The sequence below is a fragment of the Carlito syrichta genome, unplaced genomic scaffold (genome assembly GCF_000164805.1).
Source record: "Carlito syrichta isolate Samal-C Ts95f unplaced genomic scaffold, Tarsius_syrichta-2.0.1 Scaffold306713, whole genome shotgun sequence".
Classification (NCBI taxonomy): Eukaryota; Metazoa; Chordata; class Mammalia; order Primates; family Tarsiidae; genus Carlito; species Carlito syrichta.
The window spans coordinates 563,437-586,395 of NW_007250809.1; the positions used below are offsets into that span (position 1 = coordinate 563,437).

The following is a 22,959-nucleotide window of genomic DNA, read 5'->3' on the forward strand; positions in this document are numbered from 1 at the left end:
CGCCTGGGCAGGCGAGACTTCATCTCTACAATAAATCAAAAAATCAGCCGGGTGTGGTAGTGCATGCCTGTAATTCCAGCTACTCGGAAGGCTGAGGCGGAAGGATCGCCGGAGCCCAGCAGGTCGAGGCTGTAGTGTCCGGGAGCGGCCACTGCACTCCAGTCTGGGCGACAGAGTGAGACTCCAACTCAAAAAAAAAAAAAAGAATACAATTCACAAACCACCAAGTGTAAGAGATGCGTAGGGCAGGGGATGGGGATAGGACTGAGAATTTCCCTGTCCTCTTCAGCACATTGAGGTGTTCACCAACCCAGAAACCTCCTGAACCCTGACATTTAGAAGGTTTTCTGGCTATTTCATTACATAGGTGTGCTTGATTAAATCATTGGCCATCGATGATTAAATTAGTTGTGCTTGATTAAATCATTGGCCATTGGTGATTAAACTCATCTCCAGCCTCGCCTCCTCCTCAGAGGTGGAGGTGGAGGAAGGCTGAAAGTTCTAGCCCACTAATCATGTGGTTGGTTTTCCTGGCCACCTGCCACCGTCCCTAAGCTATCTAGGGCCCTTCCCTCCTCCATGAGTCATTTCATTAGCATACAAAAGACTGTGCCAGGAACCAGAGAAAAAAACCAAATATTCATTTTTCTTATACCATAGAGACAAATTCATGATGGGTCTGAGCCTCTTTGGCTCAAGCTCTGTTCAACCAGGAGAGGGTGGAAGTGGTGGGGACCAGAAAATGCAGGTCCAGAAGCCCTGCTCCTTGCTCTGATGACCTTTTAGGCATTTTCCTCTTTGGGATAGAGCCCCAAAATGGGTTCACCTCCTGAACGAGGGCATAGATGTTATGAACAAGAGGGCACAGGCAAGAGAAACTAAGGAAACCCCAGTTGCTAGAAAAGGCGCGAGGGCTAGGAAAGACAGGAACCTAGATGGAAAAAAAACAGAAATGGAAAATTTTCATTCCTATGAACTTTAGGGATCTTAGTTAAAAAGATCGGGTCTTCCTCTCCCCTCACAAGTGTCCTCCTGAACAAGGGTAGCAGACACAGAGCTGACACTAATCACCCCTGAGTACCCCCTCCCTGAAGACATCTTTGTTCTTCTGTGAACTCTGTGACGCTTGGTTTTTTTCTGATGCTGGTGCTTGTGACAGACTCTGAACTCTTTGCTCGCTAGCTCTCTCTATTGCCCTGGAGTCAGAACTGTCCCTGAGGGGTTTTCACTTTGCAAAATAATTTGGCATTTACAGATAATTTACCAAACCATTTGTTTCCATGTAGAGGAAGTCATGCTCGCTGAAGAAAATAAAAATGCTGGAACATCTGCCTTAGAAGGTAAGCAAGTGCTCCTACTCCATCCCCCATTTGCATCTGCCCCTCTCAGGTGGAGATTATCTCTCTTGATCAAAAGAGGAGAAGGAAATAAAAGAGAGTGCTCTGGGAGTCTCTCTATCATAAAAATCCCTCATGCTTTAAAATGAAGGGAATTGAGTCACAGATTTAAATGCCTTTTAAAGTGATGAAAATGAAACCCGAGAGTTGCTTTGTTCCAGGGCATATGATGGATACGGTACAATAAAAAGGCTGTCCTACAGTCAATGGGATATAAAGAGATCTTCTCTGAAAATTTGTGGGGATCATTTTGAGACCATTTTCATTACCAGGAAGTAGCATTGTTTATGAAGAGCCAGAACAAGTAGATGCAGAATGCCTCTGTACCCACTGCACTGAGATAAGCTCCAATGAGGATTCTGGAGCCCTGTGTGTCGGAAAGTGCTAGTGAGCTCACGCCTGTGCTTCTGTAGACATGCTAGGTTCCTGTCACCCTGGCTTGGGTATTAAATGCAGATGCCTGTGTCACAGGGACCTTGCACAAGGCCTCTTGCCCACAGTCCTTAAAATTTTATCCAGAATGATCTGGGTGTACTTGTGGCTCTCACTGGCCTTCCCCTTCCCTGGTGTAGTGCTTCGAAGGGCAACCATCAAAAGGAGCCGGACGGAGGCCATGACCCGAGACTCCAGCGATGAGCACTGTGTTGATATCTCTTCTGTGGGTGAGTGGAGCCCGTTAGATCTTCCGTTACTTCTTTGAGTCTCCCATTGAAAAGGAAGATCCTATCTTTTGAGAAGCATCATGAGGAGGAAAATAATTCAAAGAATCCAAAATTTAGAAATATATTTAAGGAAAGGCGTGGGAATCTAATCCAGATGACAATGATTTACAAACAAACAAACAATCAAAAAAAAACAAACAAACAAAAACCAGAGGATGCTGTTTATCGGAAAAGTGGAGTATAGGGCTAAGAATCCAACCGAGGTTCTTCAGGTGTGGCAGATGCATCCTGTTTACAGATGTGTCCTCTCTCTCCTGGGTTTGATGATGAAAACCCACTTTGTTCAAAGGATCCCGAGAGGAGAACCTGAAGTCATTTGCCTAACCATAGTAACCAGAGTAGCCCCGTCTACTCTGTCATGTGAAATTTATACTCATTCCTATTGACAACCCTTTAACATGACTGGGGTCCAATCCCAGGTTCTCTTAGAGGTTCTGGCTGGTGCAAGTTTTTCCTCCCCAGAAAAAGGGTCTCCCTCCATCCTTAAATGCAGAAGACTTAGAAAGCTCATTGCTGCTTTCTGCTGCCAGTAGTAGAAATATCACCAATGCAGCAGAAGGATTCCGTTGCCTGAAGCATATTTAAAAGGAAAGGGCAGAGAGAAGCCCAATCTGTTGCAAACATAAACATGATCCTATTAAGATTCAAGATGCTGGGTGTTTGCCTGGTGTCCTGCCCAGGCAATCTTTCAATTTACCTGGACTTGAGAGTGCCCAGAAAGGAAAAACAGGGTCTCTGCCTGTGGAAAACGATTTAGCCTGTAACACGAGAATTTGCTAGACCTTCAGTATGGTGGTCATTTTGCCCTGGGACTAAAGCATCCATCTTGCCCTTTGAATGCTCCCGGCCGTGGAAGGTGAACCCAGGACACTTGGCAGCCTCATTCTTCCTCTTTGCTTCTCCTCTTTAGGCACACCTCTTGCGCGAGCCAGTATCAAAAGTGCAAAGGTGGATGGGGCCTCCTACTTCCGGCACAAGGAAAGGCTGCTGCGCATCTCTATTCGCCACATGGTTAAATCCCAGGTGTTTTACTGGATCGTGCTGAGCCTTGTGGCCCTCAACACTGCCTGTGTGGCCATTGTCCATCACAACCAGCCCCAGTGGCTCACCCACCTCCTCTGTAAGTGAACAGTGACTGCTGGCACCTCACGTGGGATAGCTTGATTGGTATGTGCACGTAAGAGAGCAGAGCATCCTGCTAGGCCTGCCCAAGGCTGTGCCTCCTCACATTGTGAGAGATACCAGTGTTGTCCTCCAGCATGTGACTATTCCCAACTTTCATTTGCTAGGTAAACAAATCGTGGCTGATGAGTTAACAATATAGCATTACACCTTGGGTACTATAAGGTTTTCACATAGTTTCTTGAGGAGGCTTCATGCTGTAGGGAGTTTGAGCATGACAGTCCCAAGAGAAATTTCTTAGGGCAATGAATGCCTTGAAGAATGTACAGGTCATCACTGCATGAGAGTGAGTGAGGGCTAGGAACTGTCTCTGCTGGGTACGTGGGGAGGAATCCAGCTCTTCCATCAAAGCCTCAGTGAAGTTCTCTCTTCTCTGGGGGTCCTCTGCCCTTTAAAGGCCAATGACAGACCTACCTGTAAAAAGAGAACAAAGCTTACCAGTTGAGTGTGCCTGGGATTCAGCCAGGGTCAGAGGGTGTTCAGACATCCTAGGCTCTGCCCAGCACCAACGTGACATGGCCACTGAATGTCCTTGCCATGTGTCGTGGGCTCCTCTGTAGGTGGGGGTGCTCATGGGGGAGTGCAGGAACCTGCCCCATGTGGAACCAACACTTCTACATCTGATACTTTCAGACTATGCAGAATTCCTGTTTCTGGGACTTTTCCTCTTGGAGATGTCCCTGAAGATGTACGGCATGGGGCCTCGCCTTTATTTTCACTCTTCATTCAACTGCTTTGATTTTGGGGTAAGTCCTCAGAAGCCTGCCTGTCCTGCTTTGTGTTGATATGCCACCATGGTTTTAGATATGCAGCTTGCTCATTACTCAGCATGAGACATTGAAACCAGAATTCATAAAAGGCAAACAGATAAGATTAGCTAAAGGGAATTCACAAGTGAGTGAATCCTCCCCATGCAAGGGTTCTTTTGGGTTTTTCCTAAGCTCCTTGATTTTTAATGTTTTTATTGAAGTGTAATGCATATACTATAGAATGCACACTTAAGTGTATTGCTCAGTGAGTTTTTGTAAAACTATCCATAGCCAGAGTTTTGAACCACTTACTATCTTGAGGGAAGGTTGGAAGAGAAGGACAATAGACTTGATTCCAGAGGTGGTTTCATAAGAAAGAAAAGCTTATCTATTTGTTTTTTCTGCTTCAACTTAAAATTGGGATAATTATCTAGATATGTCCTCATATAACACACACACATACCTTTTTTGTTCGTTCGTTTTACATTGGAGTCTCACCCTGCTGCCCAGACTGGAATGCAGTGGCATGATAACTACTGCAGCCTCTGTGCTCAGGTGATCCTTCTGCCTCAGCCTTCCAAGTCACTGGGACTACAGGCACATGCCACCATACCAAGTTAATTTTTTTTATTTATTGTAGAGCTACAGTCTCACTTTGTTGCCTAGGCTGGTCTCAAACCTCAACCTCAAGTGATCCTTCTGTCTCAGTCTCTGAGTAGCTGGGACTATAGACATGCACCACCACACCTAGCAAATTTTTTCTATTTTTGTAGAAACAAGATCTCATTATGCCGACGCTGGTCTCGAACTCTTGGACTCAGGCACCCCTCTCACCTTGGCCTCCCAAAGTGCTGAAATTACAGGCATGAGACACCATGCCCGACCATATACTCCTTATATTAGCAAGTCCTCATATAGAATATCTCAGCTAGCTATTTACTTTCCATCTAATACAGGTATCTAACTGTATATATTGTTAACAGTCTTTAAGATGCGTTATATACTTTGTTTTTCCTCTACCGCTTACAGGAATCCTGGGTGGTTGCTACTTTTCAGAAGTTAGCTTTCCCATGTACATATGTGGATAAATTGACCTCATCATACACAAGCTTACACACCCCATTAGTAGCAGAACTAGGTCGCGGAACTTTGGGCTCCTGAATCGCTTCTCTTTCTGCCAGACCCAATTCTTTTTCTGCCAAGCCTTCAGTTAGGTGCTAAAGATTTTGAGCACTTGCCAATCTACATTTTAACTTGGAACATATGGTTTGAAGCATGGGCAATTTTCAGGCATAACAGCTAGCGAGAGATCGTTTTAACCTTAGTTTCTTTGTTTACATACCTTTTAGCACAACTGTTAGGATTAATTTCTGTCATTTTTTTCTAGCACAGTGTCTAGAACATAGTAGACATTCAGTATATAATTAAATAAATTGAAATATTCACTTGAAATTATAGCTTCCTGTAACAATCAGACCCTATGCCAACAAGGACTGTCACATTGTGGGGGAAGGGGTGACCTCAGTGACCAAAGGATATTTATTATACCAAAGACCAAAACATTCTTTTTTTTTTTTTTTTTGAGTTCGGGTCTCACTCTGTTAATCAAGCTGGAGAGGATTGGCATGATCACAGCTCACAGCAGCCAACCTCCCGGGCTCAAGCAATCCTTTCACTTCAGCCTTCTGAATAGCTGGTACCACAGGCACATGCCACCATACCTGGCCTTTGTGTTTTTTTTAATAGAGATGAGATCTCGCTATGTTGTCTAGGCTGGTCTCGAACTCCTGACCTCAAGCCATCCTCTCGTTTTGGTGTCCCAAAATACCTGGATTATAGGCGTGAGTCATCATGCCCAGCCCAAAACATTCTTATTAGCACTAAATCCTAGGATGATGAGAGAATATGGGCCCTCTCTGAGATTTCTGTACTGAACTGCAACCTGTACTAATTCAAATTAGTTTCCTTGGTTTGAGTACCTTTCCTTTGTTTGTTTGTTCAAGAGTCTTGTGGTGGATATCAAATTTGTGCAGAAACGGTGACAGTAACTGACTATTGTAGTTTTCACCAAGAACAGGAGTCAGTAAACCCACCTATAGTCTCTGAGGGATGAAAGCTAGGATGAGGACCAGGCACAGTGGCTCCTGTCTATAATCCCAGCAATTTGAGAGGCCTAGGTGAGAGGATTGCCTGAGCTCAGGGGTTCCAGACCAGCCTGGGCAACATAGTGAGACCTCATCTCTACAATAAATCAAAAATTTAGCCGGGCGTGATGGCAAATGCCTGTGGTTCCAGCTACTTGGAAGGCTGAAATGGAAGGATCACCTGAGCTCAGCAGGTGGAGGATAAGGTGCCTGTGAGCCTACCACTGCACTGCAGTCTGGGTGACACAGTGAGACACCGGCTCAAACAAACAAACAAACAAACAAGAAAGAAAGTTAGGATGAGGATTGGAGAGCAGTGGGAAAAAGGAGGCTATCTTCACTGGAACATAACCCACATGGAGATAGGGCTGCTGGGGGTAGGGAGAGTTTGTTTTCCCATAGCCAATGATTGCTGTTGATTGTGTGCTGAATACCAGAATGTTCCTCTCTCCTCCTGTTCTTCCTCCTCTCACTATGGCTGGGTTTGCCTCTTTAGGTCACAGTGGGCAGTATTTTTGAAGTTGTCTGGGCAATCTTCAGACCTGGTACATCTTTTGGAATCAGTGTCTTACGAGCCCTCCGGCTTCTAAGAATATTTAAAATAACCAAGTAAGTGATCAGAATTTAGACTGTTCCCAACCACCTTTGAGAGTGGAACCTTCTCTCTGCCTTATTATACTTTCATCCATCCCCTCTTTCCCTTTACTACGCATCTCCCTTCCCTGCCTCCACTCCATTCTATAGCTCCTCTTCCTTCTCTAAAGATCAATCCAGAAGATATCTCTGGTGCTAGATCCTGTGTGACATTCCCAAGGGGAGCAGCATGTTACTGCCATCTCCACATCCTAAAGTGTGGAGTATATTTCAGAGACTGTCAGGCAGATGCTGAGCTGTGCTTGGGGATGACTTGGTATTTCGTGTTCACAACTCATTGTCTGGTTTTTCTAGGTATTGGGCATCCCTACGGAATTTGGTGGTCTCCTTGATGAGTTCCATGAAGTCTATCATCAGTTTGCTCTTCCTCCTCTTCCTCTTCATTGTAGTCTTTGCTCTCCTAGGAATGCAGCTGTTTGGAGGCAGGTAAGCACCAAAGAGCTTTCCATCCAAAACAGGTTCAAAAACCGGTGTTAAGCCTATAAGGATCAGGGTCATTAACTTGATCACCATGTTACCATTTTGTCTGCTTTGTTCATGGCCTGAATCAACCACTGAATGAGTTCATATGTGAAAAAGAAATGTCTCTGCTTTTATTCCTTTCATGCTGTGCAGGGTTCTGGTTCCAGGAACCCACTCCTCTGGTGCTCTCCCTGAAATGTACAGCATGATAAGCCTGAACCCTGTCTTACTACCCACACACTTCAAAGTGTGTAGTTCATCAGTAGTAGTCATAGATGTCATCTTTATATGTCATATAGAATGAGGAAAAAGTAGGGAATGGGGGGATGTGGAAGAAAGGATAAAAGAGGTGATGAAAACTGTGCAATCTTGGGGTGGGAAGAGAATGGCCTATGAGATTTTTATTCCATTCTTCTCTCTGAATTTCCTTTCCAGGTTTAACTTTAATGATGGGACTCCTTCAGCAAATTTTGATACCTTCCCTGCAGCTATCATGACTGTATTCCAGGTATGAGGACATCTGACAGTCTAGAAATGCTATGTTAGGGTCCCTTGGACTGCATGCTACAAGACCGTGATGTCTCAGAGTGTCACAAGAATCCTGCTTTTCCTCTGCAGGCTTCTCCCAGAGGATGGGGCACTCTTCCTTATCGAGTGCTCACCACCACAGTAATCTTTAGGACTTCTGTTGCTCTGTTCTCACCAATAATAAGAGAGTTTTGTTGTGACCTCCTCGGTGTCCTTCACTGACACCTGTGAATTTCCAGAAGATACTAAGTCAGAGACATTCAGCCACAAATCACATTTATGGTTTTCTGAAATCTGGAGGCATCTTCTAACCTGTTTAATGAGGTATCCACTAGATGGTGTCCATTTAATAAGGTATCTTTCCTGCCTCCACCCAAAAGCCCCAGCTTTTTAAATCCTAGGGAAAACTCAAAATCAATAGTGTCTTGGAGCTAAAGAAAAACACAGTTTAGCCTGAGTCTGAGACTAAACCAGAACCCATATTTCCTGAAGAGGAAGGCTTCAGGAACCCACAAGGCTCTTTTCAGTAATGCTGCTTTTCCAGGAACTGTATCTGGGCAGCTCTGGGGACAGTCAGGTAATGACCAGACCACCTGATCTGTGGGACTTCCATAAGGGCCTAGCAAAGCTGGAGATGGGGAGGACTCTATCATTCGAGGGCTAGAACCTTTCCTTCTGATGTGCTTCCATTTTCAATGCCTTATATTCTCTTCCATGTTAAAAGAAAGTTTGGGATTATTTATGAGAATAACTTTTTTTCCTTCCCTAGCAGGATGGTCAAGCTGAGTGGTGAATAGAAAAGGCCCAGGCACAGAGTTGGCCGTTTCTCATTGGCCCCATTTTCTCTGCCTACCCAGCTTTCTGACCTGCCTGTTTGCTTTGTGTAGATCCTGACAGGTGAGGACTGGAATGAGGTGATGTACAATGGCATCCGCTCCCAGGGCGGGGTCAGCTCAGGCATGTGGTCGGCCATCTACTTCATTGTCCTCACCCTGTTTGGAAACTGTATCCTTTTTAAGATGCTCCTCCTCTGGCTGCCTGCCTTCCTGGACCAGCACTTGAGGAGGTATTGGTGGCTGCGGTGGTGTTGGCACTGTTGGTGGTAGAGGTGGAACTTGGGTGGGCATGGGCGGGGCATGGACATTACTTGGGGTACTAAGGGAAACAAGGCTCCTGATCTTCAAGATCTTACACACTAGTTGGATAAGAATACAAAATAAGGCAGAGTGTTTTCCAAATCTATGTTGTACACAAATAATAACATACGAGACTATTATATTGAACGGCTGGAAATACTATGTCCTGGGGAAAATAAGAAAGGACAGAGATTGTTGTAGGCTGAAATAGCCTGCGTGTTATAATACTAATGAATTAATTACATGCTAATGTAGAACAGAGCCTTCCATGTAGTAAGATCCAAAAATTAGTATTATGATTAATGATGCTGCTGCTAATTATAGCTAATATTTATTGTGTTGTACATGAGGCTTTGGACTAAGTGCATTAGAAGCACTATTTCCTCTAATTCTTATTTTATAAGACAGGCAGAGGAAAAAAATGACGTCAAATAACTACTGAATTGAAAAGGGAGACTGAAGGCCAAGTCTATCTAACTCCAGTGCCTATACCTGGTCACAGGATCTAGACTGGGAGGCTTTAGGTTTGAATCCCAGCAAGTCTGTGTACCAGCTGTGTCGCCTTGGGAAAGTCACTTAATCTCTCTGAACTTCTATTTTTCACATCTGTTTTTCATATCTGAGGATAACAATATCTTCTTTGTTAGTTGTGAGTATTAGATGACATAATTTATTTGAATGTGCCTTATAACCACACACTTCTATACAATTTTTGCTTATTTGAAGGAGTGAGATTTGCCCTGAATTGGGATTAGTAGAACAAAAAGGGATAGGCAGCTGTATTTTTGCATTTTCTGTAGTTTCACAGAGAAGAGGTGATACTTTCAGTTTTTTGCCCTGAAAACTTGTAGGGGTCAGTACAGATACAAACTTAATATGAGAAACTCATCAGAAGAAAGCTACACAGTGAGTCACAGAAATGGAAGGCTAGTTTGCCACCATGGCACCTGGATTTTCCTGTTCCTCTGAGGGTCGTCAGAGCTGGGCTTTTATGCTAGAACCAGCTCTGGGTTCCACAACACATAAGCCTCAAAGATAGTTGGGAAATTGGGACTTCAGGGGTTGGAGCATGGAATAGAAGTGGATTTCATAATGGATCATAACTGCTTTATGACATTTTGTTAAATTAAACTTGGAAACCTTCAAGGACCCTAGCAAGAAGAATGAGAGAAGTAAGTTAGCATCCCGTTCCTGGATGACAGCTCAGTGACAGGGGCTGTGGACTCTCATTTTTTGTGCCTCTTTAAGGATAAAATAGCATGAAGCCCATTGCTCTAGATGGGATTCGGTTCTGCTTCCCAGAAAGAGGAGATGAATTCCTGTACTGAGCTCTCTATGTATATTGTTGTCATTCTTTTATTTATTATTGCTATGGGTAGAGGCCACAGCTGTCTAATGGTCTTTTGAGTGTGGAAAAACAAACTCAAGAGTGCTTTTTCGTTTCTTTCACTCAACAACAATCAATACAGAAGACTTCTGTGATGGAATGTGTGTGGGTTTTTTGCTCACCATCAAGCAAGCAGTCAGTTCTGCAGCAGATACCACCTGGGTGTCTTCCCAATTCAATTATGATACTGTCTACCTGGAGCCAGTGTCAAAGCCCTCATGCTGAGAGCTCAGTCTCCAAGACTGCCCCTCAAACTTTGAAATGACAATTGTATGCCCCAGCTTATTTCACCGGTGCTTCTGACCAATAGGCTATCAATCAGGGTTCCCACAACCACCTTCCTGAGTTTAATTAATTTGCTAGCGCTCACAGAACTTGGAGCGACATTCACAGTTATCAGTTTATTATAAAGGATATTTCAAAAGATATATGGGGGAGGGATGGTGCCAAAAACGGTGTACATATCTTTAAGAGAGATTATCTATGTATTACTTTTTCAAAGTACTTTTCAGAAGTGTCTGAGTGCTGATGGGTAACCACTTTGAGCACCTCCTGTAATTGCAAAAATCAGATGTGACTTGTATTCATCTTTTGTTATCAGAATATGTTTTTCCTTCCTTTCTTTTGGAACCCCTGGTAGAGGAAGAGATGCATAGGTAGGAGAAGGCATACACTTTCATACGCTCTGTGGGAGCACCACTCTTCAGGAACCTCAGCATATTCAGCTGTCCAGAAGCTCTCAGAACCCTCTCCTTTTGGGTTTTTATGGAGGCTTCATTATGTAGGCATGATTGATTAAACTATTGGCCATTGGTAATCTATTTAACCTTCAGCTCCTCTGCCCTCCCTGGAGGTTGGGGGGTGAGTCTGAAAGTCCCAACCCTCTAATCCTGCTTTGGGAATTCTGGTGACCAGCTCCCATCCTGAAGCTACTGAGGGGCTTCAGCAGTCAACTCAATAGTATACAAAAATACTCCGCTTCGGAGATTCTAAGTAACAGGAGTTGTATGCTAGGGAACAGGATTGAAGACCAAATATATATTTTGCAGTATCACAGGCCTCCTCTCCCCTATCTGGCCCCCTAAGTGGTTTGATTCAGGTATTTTTTTGTTCCGTGTAAAGAGATGATATGTGGAAGGATGGAAGACATATAGTTTTTCTCCTTGCAGCAGAGTTGCACAACATCTCACTCTCTTTTAGGACCCCTTTTTAAGTGACTCTTTGGGGGTAGTTTTTGCTTCTACTAGCATTCCAGGCAGGAAAAACATGGAGGTAACTTCTCAGCCTTGTTGAAGCCTTTTGCTTTTCTTACTTGCCATCCTTAACTCATCACCCCCAGATACACTGCTGAACGTGTTCTTGGCCATTGCTGTGGACAATCTGGCCAATGCTCAGGAGCTGACCAAGGTAAGCAGATTTTTGGAGATCTGATGGTCTCTAGTGCCATTGGGTGCCTTTTGGCCTTTGGAGCTCCCTCCAAAAATCTGCATTGTCTGACTCAGGCCTGCCAGGAAGGCTCCTTCCGAAGCTTCTGGACAGTTGGAGAGCCACATGCCCATGAAGGAAGCCTGGTTCACTTTCGTTGAGTTTGGTGAGCCTCAACCTAGCCTGGGTTTCTCGGAGGATACAGAAAACAACTTAATCTCTGTGTGCCCTAAAAAGGGCCCTTTCCAGGATTTCATGGAGAATCAAAACTCTAGTCAAGAAATTTCAGAATTGTCATGGAGAGTCAAGAAAACTTAAATCCTAGATTTAAATTCCACCTCTTTAACTGTGACCTAGGGCTATGTGACCCCGATTATGTGACTTAACCTTTCTTGTTTTGGATGTGAGAGGAGCCAGAGCATCACAGTAGCCACTGAGCTATTCCAGTGGTTATGGCCATTCTGAGAAATTTCAGTGGAGCCAGATGCTACATTTCTCAAAGAGCTGCCCCTTTCTTTCCTCGTACTCATTTCCCCAGGGTAGGAGGCAATACTAACTGTAGTGGGATGATCTGGGCAGAGACACATAACATCCTGGTCGTGTTTCTGACCTACTTCCATGTGTTCTAGGATGTATTGCCTGCTCTTCTCTATATCTCTGAGGGTCTTATCTGTACGATATGACATGGAAAATTCCAGCTTTAGTACCTGAAAAACTGGATTTGAGTCCCACACCTACCACTTACAGCTATTTTAGCACTGGCCAGACTCCTGATGTCTGTTAGCATCAGTTTCCTCATGTGTAAGATTAGAGTGTCATATATCTGCTCTGGGCACTCACAGTTTGTCTGTGAAAAATTATAGCATACTGGGAAGGTTTATGTATTCTTTTTTTTTTTTTTGGAGTCAGTCTTACTCTGTCTCCCAGGCTAGAGTGCAGTGGTATGCTCATGACCGCTGCAGCCTCGACCTACTGGGCTCAGGTGATCTTCTGCCTCAGTCTTCTAAGTATTTGGAACCACAGACACATGCCACCACACCTGGCTAACTTTTTTCAATTTATCGTAGAGATGTAGTCTTGCCAAGTTGCCCAGGCTGGTCTCAGACTCATGGGCTCAGGCATTCCTTACCTGGCTTCTATTCTTAATAGCTCTAGTCATTTGGACTGAACTGGCTTTCCTTGGTGTCATCATATAGAGAGGACAGGAGTGCTGGTAAAGGAAGGAGGTCTCTGCCTCAGCACTCAGGGTAGGGCCCCTTAGCTGTGCAGTGAAGACACCGTGATGGATGCCTAGCACTCAGGGGACTTGCCTGGAAGGGCCCTGCTCCATCAACCCCTAGATGCTACAGAACACCTGAAATGTGTCTGCTTCTGCTGCTGCCCTCCAGAGCCGTAGCCAGCTCCACTGAGAGCTAGGGCTTGGAGTAGACCTCTGCTGGCTCTCCTGAGTGGACTGTGAGAGCAGGGTGGAGACAAGAATTGCTGGCCATGCCTGGAGCTATGAGACCACTGTTTCCCAAGGGGCTAACCCCTGGTCGTCAGAGGTCTCTGTGCCAACCCAGCCTCACACTGCCTTATTCAGCCTCTTCCTCTACCTTTCTCACTTCACCTGGTCTTCAGAACTCCTTCTTAGGAGAGCCAAGGGAAGCTACTCTCCTTCATGGGGATCCCAGGCAAAGCCATTTCTGCTTTGTGTCTAGGATGAACAGGAGGAAGAAGAGGCCTTCAACCAGAAACACGCACTGCAGAAGGCCAAGGAGGTCAGCCCGATGTCCGCACCCAACATGCCTTCTATCGAGTGAGTCAGCCGCCCCGCTTCGCTGGCCCCTGGCCTCCTGTGCTAACAGCCTCTTCAACTCACAAAGCTTTTGGTTCTCGAAGTATACCTACTTCATTCCAAGAACCATTCCTGAGACTATAGCAGTGCACAAGACAGGCTATGTTCTCATGGAGCTTTTATTTCATTGAGCAAGATAGATACTAAACATGTAAATCATTTCAGATAGTGATAGATGCTGCGAAGTAAATGAAACAGGGTCATAAAGTAGAAGAGGACAGGAATTGGAAGAGAGTACCTGAGGACAATCTAGGAGGGGTTCTCTGAAGAGGCGACACTTAAGTAGAGACCTGAAGGTGTAGAAGGCAGTCATGTGACATTTTAAAGGAAGAGTGTTCTCCAGCAAGATCCAGTGTGGCTAAATGTAGTAAATGAGGGGAACAAAAGGAGACAAGGCCAGGGATGGGAGTGCAGAAGCCCACTCGGAGGTCCTTAAAGCCCAGGAGGAGAATTTTAGCTTTTATTCTATTGGAACCATGAGAGGACTTAAAGTAGAAGGATGGATAGGATATGATTGCACTTTTAAAGGGTCACTCTGTTCTGTGGAGAATGGATTGTAGGGGCCAGAGTGGAAGCAGAGAGACTAAGTTGGGGCTCTTAGAGTACAGTAGGTGAGAGATAATGGCAATGGAGGAGGTGAGAAGTAATTTCATTCAGTCTGTATTTTGAAGGAGGAGCTAATAGAATGAACTAATGGATGAAATGCAGTAGGGGTGAGAATGAAAAAAGAGAAGAAATAAAAATTGATCCCAGGTTTTTTAAAAAAATATTTTCAGTAGCTTTAGGAGGTTACAGATAGTTTTTGGTCATGTGGCTGCATTGTGTAACATCTATTGTTTTTGATGTTTTAATAATGGCCATTCTGACTAGTGTAAGGTGTAAGGTCATTGTGGTTTTAATATATATTTCCCTGATGACTAGTGGTGTTGAGCAATTTTTAAAAAATGTTTGTTGGTCATTTATATATCTTCTTTTGAAAGTTGCCTGTTCATGTCATTTCGTCACTTTTTAATGGGGTCGTCTGCTTTTTTTTTGCTGATTTGTTTAAGTTCTTTGCAGATTCTAGGTATTAGTCCTTTGTTAGATGTATAGTGCACAAATATCTTCTCCTATTCTGTAGGTTGCCTATTTACTCTGTTGATGATTTCTTTTGCTGTTCAGAAGATTTTTAATTGAAGTCTCACTGATTTACTTTCGTTTTGTTTTGTTTGAGTCAGGGTCTCACTCTGTCACTCAGGCTGGAGTACAGTGGCGCAATCACAGCTCACTTCAGTCTCAATCTCCTGGGCTCAGGCCATCCTTCTGCCTCATCCTACCAAGTCACTGGGACTACAGGCACATGCCACCATGCTCAGTTAATTTTTAAATTTTTTTTTAGAGATGAGGTCTCGTTATGTTGCCTTGGCTGTTCTCGAACTTCTGGGCTCAAGCCATCCTCCTGCCTCAGTCTTCCAAAGTGCTGGGATTACAGGTGTGACCTACCAGACCCAGCCTATTTTTGTTTTTGTTGCATTTGCTTTTGGGGTTTTAGCCATAAATTCTTTGCCTAGGCCAATGTCCAGAAGAATTTTTCCTAGGTTTTCTTCTAGGATTTTTATAGTTTCAGGCCTGACATTTAAGCCTTTAATCCATCTTGAGGTAGTTTTTGTACATGATGAGAGATGGGGGAAAACTGATCCCAGGTTTTAAGGTTTTGTGGCCTATGCAGCTGGGTAGAGGTTGGTGGTTATTTACTGAATCCCTGGAGAATGATAGAAATCCCAGGTTCATTTTGGCCACATTAAGTTTGAGCTACTTCTAAGGTATCCAGGTGTTGAAGAGGCCATTGGTTACGTGAAAGTCTGGAGCTAAGAAGTCAGGATTGAAATAAAGATCTAGAGGAAGTAATTTGCGTTTAGATGGCATCTGAGCCATCTGGACAAGATGACCCAGGGAGAGTCTTCAAGGGTTGAGAGAAGAGTAACTGAGGACTGAGGCTTATAGGTCTGGCAGAGGAGAAACCAGCTAAGGAGACCAAGAAGGTGCAACTAGGAGGAGGGAGAAAGAACTGGGATGCTTTGTCCTGGAAACCTCTAGAGGAAAACTGCAGAAGGAGGAATGGGCACGGGTGCAACATACTGTTGAAAGATCACACAATGACAAGGACAAAAAAGGGATTTGGCAAAATGAAATCTTTTAAGTGATCTTTCTGTGACCAACTGGGAGCAGAATCTAGTAGAAGTGAACTAGGAAGAGAATGGAAGGTGCTGAAGCAGAGCAGCGAGTGCATACTCCTTCAAGGATCCCACCTGGGTGGATAGAGAATGAGGGACAGTCAGCTTGGGCCCTATGTGGGCCTGATCTCTGCATGGGTAGAGAGGGCGGTGTCAGAGGAGAGGTTAAGAAGTGGCTACAGAACCACGGCGTTCCTGCTGCTGCTGCTGGGCCTGCATGAGGACTGGAGTGTCTGTGGGTGGGTCTGAGACCCCTGGGAGGTGGAACTCTATCATAGCACCAAACCCTGTCAACGTTACTGGAGACTGGTAAGGGAGGGGCATTGGCTGCCTAGGGCTTATACGAAAGGCTCCCAAGCGGCCCTGCCTCATGTTGTAGGGCACACCAGGGTCATGTGTGGGGACCTCCCTCCCTGCATGGCCGTCATCCATCCTTCACCTTTCAAAACTGTGAGGGTCTGACCTCCGGACCCTTCTGTGAGTAAGAGAAAAAAAAAGTTCCTCCCCCAATTGTTAAAGACGCATGGGGAAATGCCAAACAACTTCTTCTCTGGAATATTCTCTGGGCCTTGTAGTTTCCACCCCACCTTCCCTGAACTCATGAGTTTGGGTTAAAAACATGTACACACAGGTATCCAAAAATGAGGATGGTTAGGCCTGGCTATCACTTAGGAGTGGGTGGTTCTATTTGCTGAGATGAGGAAGCCTGGGGGAGAAGTGGGTTTGGAGAGATGTGAGTTGGGACGATGCTTGGCCCAGAGTAGAAACTCTATTTATGGAATGAAAGAATGAATGAAATGTGGGTAGTCACAGGGCCGTGGGAATTGAGTAGAGTGTGTCTCGGGACACGGTGAGGTGGAAGAAGGTGTTATAGACATCTAAGACAAGCCGAGAACCCGGCTTTGGTTGCCATATGTATGCTGTGAGGTGGGTGCCACTGGCGTGAGTGACTTCAGAGTGTGTGTGGCCTGCTTTGGTCTGGGCTCCCTTTCTGGTGTGTGTGGCCTGCTCAGGTGTGGGCACAGGCCTTCAGGCAAGACTGCTGATTTCTGGACTCTGATGTAACTAGATGCAAACATGACTTTCCTTGGAGAAACGCAGAAGGAGCATTGCTACAAACCAAAGTGCCTGAGTGATAGTCATAGCTGTGTCACTGGCATGCTCTGTGACCTCGGAGAGAGAACCACTGAGGATCTCAAACCTGTTTCTCCATCTTTGAAATGGGAAGAATACCACTGGCCCTTCCTATTCCAAAGGGCCATTGTGGGGTGTGCATAAGGTCACATTCACATGAGTGGGAGATGTTTGGATGCTTCTCCATGTGGTTTGAGAGATGAATGTAAATGTGGATCTTTGCGTGTGTGAGGAGAGAGGTGAAGGAAATTTTAAGGTGTGTTTCCAGTTTGTGTGGGAATTAGAGGATGGTTTCTCTTTTGCCTGGCCCGTGTGTGTGTGTGTGTGTGTGTGTGTGTGTGTACCCACATTCATGTGTATGAGAGAGAGAGAATTCTACTGTGAGCTTACACTCTTACACACATGTTTCTTCTGGAGGGCTGGTATTTGAATATTTGAGAAATTGCAAATAGATGGTATGATGTGCTTCCCCTGGCGTGTGCATGCTGCCCACCTAGAGTGTGTGCTTCTGTTTCTACATGCTGCCCATGCTTCTTGGCACCCTCCCCACCATAACTCGCTACGTCGCAGGCCGCCCATGCTGAGGACTGTGCAGTTGAGAAGCTCACAGGCTTCTCCACAAAGGTGTCTACATCAACGGGTGCTTCTGAGCAGCCACACACACACATGCATTGTGACTCTTCAGACACCCGGAGGGAGACTCAGACCAGCTGCCTGTGTTCCCCTCAGCCCCACCCTTGCACCAGATTCCTCTGCAGATGTGTGATATAGTAGTTGAGCAGAGTTAGCGTGCCTGGCGTGTTTTCCGCTGGTGGGTATCATGTCTGTCAAGGAAGGGGCGGCATTTGCCAACCTCCTAGGTCCAAGAAGAGCACTGTGGGCCACGCTGAGTCTGTCAGCCCAGTAACTGGAATGGGCTCACTCCGAGGGTCTCCCAGGTGTGTTATCCTCCCCGGGACATTGACCCTGTGCTGACAGGCTCATTTACCAGGTGACTGTCCACCTCCACAGGCACTGTCCACCCCCTGCACTCTGACCTTGTGTTTGAAAGAATGTGGTATGTATATGAAAGGGATTTTTCTCTGTACAAGGCTAAGAAGGTCAACACTGTGCTCTACCAGATGAACTGACTGAACTTTCGGGTTCAGTTTGGAGGTGTGACCCCACAGGCACGCTCACACACATGCAGAGGGGAAGGAGGAGGTGACTTCCCTTCCGCCCTGTGAGCCTGCTCCCATCTGCTCCTCTATATGTGTTGTATTTGTGTTTCTGCTGCCCTCTGAGTGCTCCTCCAGGCCCCTGCGCTGAAGTGCTCCCTGGTGGTTTTAAGAATGAGCAGGTGGTGGTCTCTGCACATATAGTTGTCTTTGGGGTCTCTGGCTAGGGCCTCTGTGTTGCTCAAATGCAGGAAGCATCACTCACCTCTTGGAGTACATGAATGGTGACCTATGGAAATGGGGCGCTGTCTTCGGCCATGGGCTGCTATAGCCTCAGCGGTGTGCATGGCAGAGCGTTTGTTCCCCTGCATGTTTTGAGAAATTGAGTCAGGGTCTGCGATGGAGTGGTGAGCTAGGAGTTCCATCTGTCTGTGCTATCCTAGAAATGATCGGGGCAGGGGGATACAGCTACTCATCACCCTTGGCAGGATTTCCCTGATAGGACTCTGAGGGGGTGTAGGGGAAGTGTGCGTGCCTGGGGGCATGATGTCTGAGCATTCAAAGCTGTACATCCTATGAAATGGGATATTCCTGGTGCCTCTGCATGTGTGCTTCAAAAACAGATCCATGTATTTGCATATAACAAGGAACCAAAAGTCACTCTGTTGGAGATTGGGGGTTGGGCGTCTACAGAAGGCAGGCAGGCACGTGGAGAAACGATGGACACGCAGAGGACTCTGGGCCTCCCTCTGGAGGTCGACTGGCGGCTCTGGGGCTCGAGGTTCCTGGAGGCTGGGGTGAACTGAACCTGTTCGTTTTTCTTTCCCAGAAGAGACAGAAGGAGAAGACACCACATGTCGATGTGGGAGCCACGCAGCAGCCACCTGTATGTGTGTACCGGTTTGCGTGTTTGTGAGTGGTTATGTGTGGGCATGGGGGACGATGTGTCTTTGTCCTTGCTGTGGACAAAGTGGCACTAGGTGTGCATGTCAGTGTGTGCCTTGGTGTGTGTGTGTGTGTGTGTGTGTGGGTGTGTGTGTTCCATGCACATGATCTGTGGATATGCCCCTCTGCACCTTTCAACGTGTGCTTACATCATACGTGTCTAAAGTATGTGACCTATGCATCAATCACAACTCTGTGTGGCCTATGAGTGGGCATGTGTTGGTGCTAGTAATTAGTGTTGGTGGTTGTGCCTTCCACGTGGGCAGCTCTGCTTCTCCGCGTGGGCCTCTGTGATGGTGTGTGTAGGTACATGTGAGTGTGCCCTTAGCAGTTGAAGGTGTGGGCCCACAGGCACAGGTGGCAGAAGGAGGAGGTGACTGTCCTTCTGCCCTGTGAGCCCACTCCGTGTGCTCCTCTATATGTGTTGTGTTTGTGTGTTCCTGCTGTCCCATGAGTGCTCCTCCAGGACCCTGAGCTGAAGTGCTCCCGGTGGTTTTGAGAACAAGTGGGTAGTGGTCTCTGCACATATAGTCATCTGTGGTTTCTATTCACTATTAGGGAAGAGACCCACAGTACTCTTACTATTGAGGGTGACGTCAAGCCTTAGAACTAGTCTGCTTGCCACTGTCCTCACCTTTTGATAGCATCTGACCATCTCAGCCCTTGTCATCCCAGGCTGTAACCAAGAGAGACAGGAGAGGAAGGGGAGAAGAGGAGGAAGGTCTCTGACCTTGAATCCAAAGCTCTTGGTGTCACCAAGCGGGGATGGGCTGATGCCTTGAAGGCAGGGAAAGCAGGGAGTGAAGACATGGTGAGCCTTCGAATGACTGCCAACAGGTCCTGGGGGCTGGAAGCTCAAGCCAGGGCTGATCCCTGCCCACCCCTCAGTCACAGGGATTAGAGTGGAAAGTGCATGGCCAGGCAGCACTAGTCCCGTGAGCTGCACCTGCGTGGCCCACTCTGCTCCTGGCATCTTTCTGTGCTTCCTGTCTGCAGGTCCCGGGCACTCCCATCTGCTTCCCCACTGTGTGTCCACCCCTTTTGTCCAGCCCCTGCGGCTGCCCCGCTGGCTTGCCGCTGTCAAGCTCTGACCCTGCCCCCCACCCTTTTCCCTGTGGCAGGAGGGAGCGGAGGCGCCGGCACCACATGTCTGTGTGGGAGCAGCGCACCAGCCAGCTGAGGAGGCACATGCAGATGTCCAGCCAGGAGGCCCTCAACAAAGAGGAGGCCCCACCGATGAACCCACTCAACCCCCTCAACCCACTGAGCCCCCTCAACCCGCTGAATGCCCACCCCAGCCTCTACCGGAGACCCAGGGCCATCGAGGGCCTGGCCCTGGGCCTTGGCCTGGAGAAGTGCGAGGAGGAACGTGTCAGTCGTGGGGGGTCCCTCAGGGGCGACGGAGGAGACCTGTCCAGCGCCCTGGACAACCAGAGGAGCCCCTTGTCCCTGGGCAAACGGGAACCACCATGGCTGGCCAGATCCTGTCATGGGAACTGTGACCCGACCCAGAGGGAAGCTGGGGGAGGAGAAGCCGTGGTGACCTTCGAGGACCGGGCTAGGCACAGGCAGAGCCAGAGGCGCAGCAGGCACCGCCGTGTCAGAACGGAAGGCAAGGACTCCACCTCGGCCTCTCGGAGCAGGTCTGCCAGCCAGGAACGCAGCCTGGATGAGGCTGTGCCTGTGGAGGGGGAGAAGGACCACGATCCCAGGGGTGGCCATGGTGGCAAGGAGCCAACTATCCAAGAAGAGAAAGCCCAGGATTTGAGGAGGTAAGTCAGTCCAAGAAGTGCCCTGAGACACATAACACAGGCTGGTGACAAGAATTCTTCAGTGAGCTTTTCTGAGCCCCAGTTTCCCCTTTTATAAAATGGAGGTGATGCTAACATGCCTTTTAGCAAGTATGAATTCACATAACAGGCAGTGGCCGCTGTCCCCCTGAAAACTAGGGTCTGTTTATCCAGGGTACCTGCTGTTGGAAGTAGGTCAGGAATGGACAGACAAGAATAGGCAGGGATGTGGCCCGGGGTCTCAGCTCCTCCCTGCCCGACTGGGTGGGGGTAAGGCAGCAGAGGGCACATGCTCCCCAGCAGGCCTGCTTGAGCTCCCCGCCCTCCCCTCTTGCCAGACACACCAGCCCTTTGAGGACAGCTTCTGACCACCAGTTCTCTCTTCCCAGGACCAACAGTCTGATGGTACCCAGAGGCTCCGGGCTGGCAGGAGACCTTGATGAAGCTGACACACCCCTAGTCCTACCCCATCCTGAGCTGGAGGTGGGGAAGGACGCGGTGCTAACGGAACAGGAGCCGGAAGGCAGCAGCGAGCAAGCTCTCCTGGGGGATGTGCAGCTGGACATGGGTCGGGCCATCAGCCAGAGTGAGCCCGACCTCTCCTGCATCACAGCCAACACAGACAAGGCTGCCACTGAGAGCACCAGTGTCACTGTTGCCATCCCTGACGTGGGCCCCTTGGTGGACTCGACAGTGGTGCACAGTGAGAGCATAGTCCCTGTCTCCCTCTAACCCCCACCCGCCTCCCCACCCATCCTTCTGGGGCTGGGGACAGTGGGCTCTGGAACCATTCTAGAAAACCATATGTAGACCACCACCAGCGGGAGCAGAACATTCTTCAACAAGTAAACAATGATGACAGTTTTCTCCAGTATCCAGGAAAAACATGAGTTTTCTCAATCTTACGTTTTGTCCATAAAATTTTCTTTCCTTTTTCTTTTTTTTTTTTTTGCATTGGAGTCTTACTCTGTTGCCCAGGCTGGAGTGCAGTGGTACACTCACAGCCACCCCAGCATCGACCTGCTGGGCTCCAGTGATACTTCTGCCTCAGCCTTCCAGGTAGCCAGAATTAAAGGCGCGTGCTATTGCACCCAGCTAATTTTTTTTTTAATTGTAGAGGTCTTGCCAAGCTGCCTGGGCTGGTCTTAAACCCGCAGTCTCAGGAAGTACACTTTCTTCAGTCTCCCAAAGTGCTGGGATTATGACACGGAAGGTTTTGTCCAAGACCATTCCCTGAGCAGAGCTGGGTCCAAAGAGAACCTCCCTGCCATGGTCTCCTCCACCAGGGGCTTCCTAATCTGTCTAGGCAACATAGCACCTCGGAGGTCACAGAAAACACCATCGAATATTCACACATTATATCAAATTGTCAAATATATAAGCAGGCTCAAAATTACGTGTGATCATGCAAAGACTCTAGGGTGGTCACAGGGATCAAAAACCTAAGAACTTGTATTCAACGATTTGATATAATGTGTAAATATTCGACAGTGTTCCTTGTGACCTCGGAGGTGCTATGCTGCCTAGACAGGTTAGGAAGCCCCTGGTCGAGGGGACCATGGCAGGAAGGTTCTCTCTGGACCCAGCTTTGCTCAGGGAGTGGCCTTGGACAAAATCCTCTGTGTCTATCAGGGCCTCAGCTTGTCATCTGTGAAGTGAGAGCACTGAGCTAGATGCTCTCGGAGGCCTTACTCTGTGCTAACATTTTATGATTCCATTACCCTTATCAACTCTTTCTCTCCTAGGAGCTTTTACTCACAACCTCTCTCCATCACACTTCCCTCAGGCAACAAATGTTAATCAACTAATTGTTAAAGGGAGACAGCAAAAAAAAAAAAAATCACTTAACCTAAGACCCCCATCCTTGCCTCCCTAGCCTGCCTCCCCCATCCCTGCCCTGATCTATGCCCAGTTCTTTCATTAATCCCACCTGCTGCCCCATGCTCACTGAGTTGTGGCTAGGAGGTTCCTTTCTTGCTTGTTTTCCTCTCACTTTTCCCCAAATCTTTTCTTTTTCACATGACAACCTTCTCCTTTCTTTCTTCCACTGCTCCATCTCCATTCTTTCACATTCTCCACACCCAAAACACCAGTTCT

At 47.1% G+C, this 22,959-nt stretch overlaps 1 protein-coding gene across 1 annotated transcript in view; it reads left to right on the top strand.

Annotated features, from left to right (window-relative positions):
- Positions 1–22,959, top strand: part of CACNA1E (calcium voltage-gated channel subunit alpha1 E) — a 410,647-nt gene that overhangs the window by 312,486 nt on the left and 75,202 nt on the right. The window contains exons 11-23 of the mRNA XM_008063298.2: positions 1,287–1,340; positions 1,970–2,059; positions 3,030–3,239; positions 3,935–4,047; positions 6,691–6,803; positions 7,143–7,274; positions 7,746–7,818; positions 8,726–8,843; positions 11,701–11,768; positions 13,487–13,584; positions 18,957–19,013; positions 20,194–20,844; positions 21,252–21,565. Of these exons, the coding sequence (XP_008061489.2) occupies positions 1,287–1,340; positions 1,970–2,059; positions 3,030–3,239; positions 3,935–4,047; positions 6,691–6,803; positions 7,143–7,274; positions 7,746–7,818; positions 8,726–8,843; positions 11,701–11,768; positions 13,487–13,584; positions 18,957–19,013; positions 20,194–20,844; positions 21,252–21,565 (2,091 nt within the window). The remainder of the gene's footprint in view (positions 1–1,286; positions 1,341–1,969; positions 2,060–3,029; positions 3,240–3,934; positions 4,048–6,690; positions 6,804–7,142; positions 7,275–7,745; positions 7,819–8,725; positions 8,844–11,700; positions 11,769–13,486; positions 13,585–18,956; positions 19,014–20,193; positions 20,845–21,251; positions 21,566–22,959) is intronic.